General features: G+C 42.1%; 1 protein-coding gene across 2 annotated transcripts in view; it reads left to right on the plus strand.

The window, feature by feature from the left end:
• The window catches only part of LOC110975172 (uncharacterized), a 30761-nt gene extending 24184 nt beyond the window's left edge, over positions 1-6577 (plus strand). For both annotated transcript variants that reach the window (XM_022227385.2, XM_022227384.2), the window contains exons 20-22: positions 1758-1879; positions 2536-2655; positions 3371-6577. In XM_022227385.2, coding sequence (XP_022083077.2) covers positions 1758-1879; positions 2536-2655; positions 3371-3530 — 402 coding nt within the window. In that variant the 3' untranslated portion in view covers positions 3531-6577. The remainder of the gene's footprint in view (positions 1-1757; positions 1880-2535; positions 2656-3370) is intronic.
• The last annotated feature ends 132 nt before the right edge of the window (positions 6578-6709 follow it).

Genomic DNA, 6709 nt, shown 5'->3' on the forward strand with positions numbered 1-6709 from the left:
AAGTCAGGACTGTTCAGAAGTCAGGACTGTTCAGAAGTCAGGACTGTTTAGAAGTCAGGACTGTTCCGAAGTCAGGACTGTTCCAAAGTCAGGACTGTTCCGAAGTCAGGACTGTTCAGAAGTCAGGACTGTTTAGAAGTCAGGACTGTTCCGAAGTCAGGACTGTTCCGAAGTCAGGACTGTTCCAAAGTCAGGACTGTTCAGAAGTCAGGACTGTTCCAAAGTCAGGACTGTTCAGAAGTCAGGACTGTTTAGAAGTCAGGACTGTTCAGAAGTCAGGACTGTTTAGAAGTCAGGACTGTTCCGAAGTCAGGACTGTTCCAAAGTCAGGACTGTTCAGAAGTCAGGACTGTTCAGAAGTCAGGCCTGTTTGGAAGTCAGGACTGTTCAGAAGTCAGGACTGTTCAGAAGTCAGGACTGTTCCAAAGTCAGGACTGTTCAGAAGTCAGGACTGTTCCAAAGTCAGGACTGTTCCAAAGTCAGGACTGTTCCAAAGTCAGGACTGTTCCAAAGTCAGGACTGTTCCAAAGTCAGGACTGTTCAGAAGTCAGGACTGTTCCAAAGTCAGGACTGTTCAGAAGTCAGGACTGTTCCAAAGTCAGGACTGTTCAGAAGTCAGGACTGTTTAGAAGTCAGGACTGTTTAGAAGTCAGGACTGTTCGGAAGTCAGGACTGTTCGGAAGTCAGGACTGTTCGGAAGTCAGGACTGTTCGGAAGTCAGGACTGTTCGGAAGTCAGGACTGTTCGGAAGTCAGGACTCTTCAGAAGTCAGGACTCTTCAGAAGTCAGGACTCTTCAGAAGTCAGGACTCTTCAGAAGTCAGGACTGTTCAGAAGTCAGGACTGTTTAGAGGTCAGGACTGTTCAGAAGTCAGGACTGTTCAGAAGTCAGGACTGTTCAGAAGTCAGGACTGTTCAGAAGTCAGGACTGTTCCAAAGTCAGGACTGTTTAGAAGTCAGGACTGTTCAGAAGTCAGGACTGTTCAGAAGTCAGGACTGTTCAGAAGTCAGGACTGTTCCAAAGTCAGGACTGTTCGGAAGTCAGGACTGTTCAGAAGTCAGGACTGTTCGGAAGTCAGGACTGTTCAGAAGTCAGGACTGTTCCAAAGTCAGGACTGTTCAGAAGTCAGGACTATTCCAAAGTCAGGACTGTTCCAAAGTCAGGACTGTTCAGAAGTCAGGACTGTTCCAAAGTCAGGACTGTTCAGAAGTCAGGACTGTTCCAAAGTCAGGACTGTTCAGAAGTCAGGACTGTTCCAAAGTCAGGACTGTTCCGAAGTCAGGACTGTTCCAAAGTCAGGACTGTTCAGAAGTCAGGACTATTCCAAAGTCAGGACTGTTCAGAAGTCAGGACTGTTTAGAAGTCAGGACTGTTCAGAAGTCAGGACTGTTCGGAAGTCAGGCCTGTTTGGAAGTCAGGACTGTTCTCCAGCATTCATTACACATAAATGGACTTATAAATGACTGAATGGAACCCAATACCAACACATTTTCTCTGTTTCAATTTTGTTCTAATAGTTTCATGAGCAATATTTGGACCCCAAATTGGAAGTGATGTTTTTTATTTTGGTTTCTGAGAATAAAATTAGAAAATTTGCCTAGTCTTTTCTATGTGTTTTTATTTTTGCTTCGTTTTTCTTTTTTTTCATTGTAAGAATGGATGGGACTTGGTATGAAAAGAGAAAAGTACTTAACTATCCTTTCAAGTATCACTTCAGACATCACTGAAAAGTCTTGCATGTTTGTTTGTTTGTGTAGAAAACCCTGAAGCACCTCCGTAAGATACAAGCCTCTCTGGAATCGTGTGAGAAGACCCCAGTGCAGGAGTTTGCTATTGTGGAGCTTCAACTGGCGACAGACATCATCCTGTGGGCTAGCAGGTAGGTACTAGGTTCTGACCGATGTAGTAACTGGACAGGTTGCTTTGCACTTGGTGGCCCTACTCAATTTCTGAAGCAACTGAAATGTGCATTCCTGCCGTCCATGGTGTGAACCAAAACTTATGTAGAACTCAATGACGTGGGATAGCTTTTTTTAACGTTCATGTACCAGTGGGGCCATCATAACCTACTCGTTTCAACAAAAATCACTGGAAACAGTAGCTGGGGTGTTCAAGAGTTTTCAGTAGGTTGCTGTGTTGAAACAGATTGAGTCAGGCTGCATCCGAATCTCTTGTCTAGAGCTAGGTCTAGGTCCTTGCTCCAATGGAAATGCGTGGAGACACGCAGACAGTAGACCTAGCCGTAGCTCTGGAAGCCCAATTTGGACAGGGCCTCAGTCTGGAGCCCACTTTTTCATAAACCATTCCTGCAGACACTGCCATCTTTGTAAGATTCCAGTGCAGTTCTAAGCCTGACAAGTGACGTTAAAATGATTACGAAACGAAATGCTGAAATTTAACCCTATTGCACATACTTCATGTCAGGTGTGTCGGGCCTTGCTGAAAATACTCAAAGTTGATGGTACAGCTTATGTTGCTGATAAACCATTTACATTGATCATCATGGAAAATAAATTGTTTCTCTCTCTTTTACAGGGTGGCTCGCGTCCTTGTCCTGGCTGGCAAGAAGCCTGATGGTGCATCGGTAGGCTCGGCCGTCGTCAATGTTGGTCTAGCCAATGCTAACGAGACAGCAAAGACAGACTGTGCCAACAAGTAAGTACAAGAAGTTGGTCCAGACTGCCGAGATCAGCACATACAGGGCCGTGCCCTCCCCCTTTAGAAAATTCAACCAAAATCAGAGTTGCAGAAGTAGAAAAAGACAAGTCACCTGCATGCATTGTAGCGTGCTGTTGTGCTGAAGCTCACACATATTTATTGCACTATATTGCACCTGAGCGCGTACTGCTTGTACTGCACTGATTGCATGAAACTCTCTACACTTTTAACCCCTTCGCGCCGGTAATTCTGTTGACCGTGACTGCTGGGCTGTGTTATGCCCTGAATGGAGGCCTCATTGAACCAGCAGCTGAATGGTGAATAGACTGTATGTGTGGTATGCACTAATCCTCAGAGAAAGCCGCGGCTGTCAACGGTTCCCAGTGCGAAGGGGTTAATAGTGAATGCTGACCTTCATAGATGCAAGTTAATAATTACTATATTCTGAGTGCCATCTGAGAGCTCACTAGAAAAATATTTGTGAGCTTGGTCAGGTGGGACTCAAGCGGATGAGCTGCTCACTTGTGAAATGATTTGAAGTCCCTAAATCAGTCTGCGTCTATAAGTCATGGCTATGGCTGGCAGCAACGCACACATCTATGAGAAATTACTGCAGCCATTGGCTTCCATAGAAGCACCTGCTATTGTCAGCCGTAGGCAGGACTTTTTGAGTTGCAGCACCAGACTCCAATTATCTTGTTTTGATTCTCAGACTGCTGAGCATCATGGACATGTACCGCAAGGTGTGGCTCCACACCAACCACACCTCGGGGCTCCTTGAGTGCCTGGAAATCTTCAAGGACATCCTGGAGAAACTTATTCCCAATAACTCGGACGACTTGAAGAACAGTCAGGGACAGAAGAAGGAATGAACGGCATAGCGACCACCATTAATTACCGTGGTCCGCTGATATTACATTGTCGCAAATGTGAGAAACTGTCTTTCTTTCATAGAATTTACAGTGATTTCAGTGATAATGTTATATTTCAGTATTGCAATAGGGTAAATTCAAGTAAGAGTCGCTGCATTTTCGAAAGTGCTCCCGAAGGAAACATGGACGTTAACTTTTGAAAACTGTGTGCCTCATTTCAAACAGTGGTCTATATGCCACCAGCCTTGCTATTTGGTTCAGTACAGCAATCGCATATGCACAAGTTTCAGAAACTTTTGTCGTTGCAGGTGCGCAGGTTTTAAATTTTTCCTGTTCAGCATAATTATCAAATTGTAGATAAATGATTTCACTTCAGCAAAGAAATTGGACCATTTTGGAACACAGACCTAGGGGCTACTGCGCAGCTGCATAGTAAATTGCTGAAGGTTTCACTTTATAAAACCTGGTGGTGTTGGTGTTGTGATGTCAGTCAGTAATTTGGGGTTCAAGGTGACTATCTCTTTAGTGTTCTAGGAAATGAACGTGGTGGAAGTGTTGCCGGTATTGTGTACGTAAGGGTCATTAAAACCTACAATGGCAACATCCGAATATGGCCACTTATTCCCATAATGGATGGGGATACTTTCTACATGATTCTTCAAGTTTTGGCTTGTTTTGTGTGTAAGATGTGCTCCCATTGTATATTTGGTAGAGACTGCCGTGCATGAATACGTAAGTCTCTAGTGGGAATTGTACATACTGGCATAAGTAGTTTTAATCCATCTCTGTCATTTGTCTAAATTTTTTTCCTAAGGATTTTAATTAGTTTATTGGTCGGTTGGTTGTTTGGTGTTGGTTTTTTCAGGACAGTGTGCTTTTAGTCTGTTCCGAAAAAGTGACAATCCTGCTGGGGTGTGTGTGTAGATGAACTGTAGAAATGACTTTGTTGATATTTTTGTATTGTGGATTAGTATTATGGGCTGGGGCATAGTGTGTCACACACACACACACACACCCAAGTGTGTATTTGCCTGCAAATGGGGACCCCCTATTGTTCCTCTTTTGTTTGTACTTTAACTTTTTTAGAAGACCACCCATATGTTTTGTACACAGTTGTCAATAGAGGACCCTCTGTCAATTGGGGACCTTATTGTCCTCTATTGTTCAAGGACCCCAATTGAATGCAGAAACAAACTCACACACACCCCCACATGGAAGCATATAAGCACCTTGGGTCATAGACCTGTTGTTGTCCTGGGGCCAATTTCATAGAGCTGCTTAAGCGCAAAATCTGCTTAAGCCAGGTTTGTGAACAAAAGAAAGTTAGAAAACACCGCTCAGTCTGGGCTATTTTTACAAGGCAGCAGGCCTGGCTGAAATACTCGGGCATCAATAGATTTTGTCTGTCAGGCTAGAGTGGAGACCAGACAATTCTTTGTGTTAAAATGCAGATGAATTTTCAGGTAACTACATTTACTATATGGCTGTAATGGTGTAGCTTTGGATGCAATTTACTTATCGCCAAAAGGTACTGGACCTCTGCTGAAGGCAGAAAACCTTGTGTGATGTGTTGAGCAACAAACATTTTTAAAATACTTTGGAGAGATGTGTTGCATCAGCTGAGCTCTTGCAATAATTCATTCTTGCTTGTTGAGATATGCATTAAACTCGCATCACATATGTAAGAGGGATATTAAATGGTGATGTAGGGTTGTTTGGGGGGGTTGTTTGTTTTGGGGGCTTTTTTTGCTTTTGCACTGAAATTTTTTAGTTTTCTTATCAAGTGAAAGTAAGATACGAAACTATGAAGACCTGAAGAGATCGCTTGACGTATCCTATATTTTTCTACAAAAAAATGTGTTATACTGATAGTTCAAGTCCATATTTGTGAAAGACAAATATGGACTTGAACTGGATTTGACATTAGACGTGCGGTTTCAACTGCAAGATCCTGTATTAATTACTTCAAGGTAATGGTATTTCAGTCTATAAGATGAAGTTGTTGACATTTATTTGTTATTTTCAAGAATTTTGGGAACTTTTAGAAAATACATGAATCTTTTGGAAAGTCTGAAATTAATTGTGTCAACCGGAGTTAGCTTTCAAATTCCATTTTCACTCTTTGAGTTGTATTTTTGTTACATCACTAAAATGTTCTGTTTACGTTTCAAATAATCCTAAGTGCCTTGTAATTTTTCAAACAAATCATAGCTGCTGCTGCAACAAATGTTTGTAATTGTTTGTTTGTTCATTTGTTTGATTTACTTAGATAAAAAGTAATCTTAGTGTACTGTACAACCACAATTGTGTCAGATTTATCCTTGTAAACAATTCCCAAAAATAGTGGCAAGGGAATTATAATTTCATGAGACAGTTTCTACAGATTTCAAAAAGGGGTGAGAGGTTTTGCCAGTATGCAATTTTAATAACATTACATGCTTGAGGCTTGCTAAGCTTCACTGAGAAATTTCATAGGGCCTGCTTTGACAGGATTTGAACCTGCAACTTCCATATTGCATGTGCAGTCGTCTCAACCACTCAACCTGGGGAGGGGGCATGCATGGGTCAGCTGGTTGATTTCAGTTGAGTCCACAGTAGGTACTGCAATTAATGTGGAGTAGTGGATAGGGCTTGTGACTCATGATCAGGGTTGGGGAATCCAGCTACTGGTCATTTTTTGTTTCCCTAAGCAAAAGTGGCTTGAGGGCAAAGGGGAGAGGAGGCTGTGTTCCACCCCCAGAGGAAGTCTGTAACGTCATTTGATATTTTTGAAATGCTCAAAATGTTCAGAACCTGATACATACCACATTTTAAACAATTACTTTTGACTCTGCGTCATTAGGCAAGTTTAGTTTGAACAAATTAAGCAAAGAATTGCATCATTCCATCTTGTTCATGAAATTGACAATTTTAATAACAAAGCTGTCTGTATGGCTGTGGCTGTAATTTTGAAAATGGATGATGAGTTGAGGAGTTGGGTGTGAAATAAACATTACTTGCCTCAGCCTAGGGAAAGTTGGAAATTACAATGGATGTGGATGACAAAATTTCTAGTTTTATTCAGATTTGATTTCTAGTTTTTGAAAGATTTGTACAGGGGGAAGCCTTTGACAATGACTTTTTGGCCCTCCCACTCTGATAATTATTTACTCTGCATTTCCTGCGTGTGTGGCATTTGT

Source organism: Acanthaster planci, linkage group LG01 (genome assembly GCF_054643075.1).
Source record: "Acanthaster planci isolate LZ-2023a linkage group LG01, COTS_SCS, whole genome shotgun sequence".
Lineage (NCBI taxonomy): Eukaryota > Metazoa > Echinodermata > Asteroidea > Valvatida > Acanthasteridae > Acanthaster > Acanthaster planci.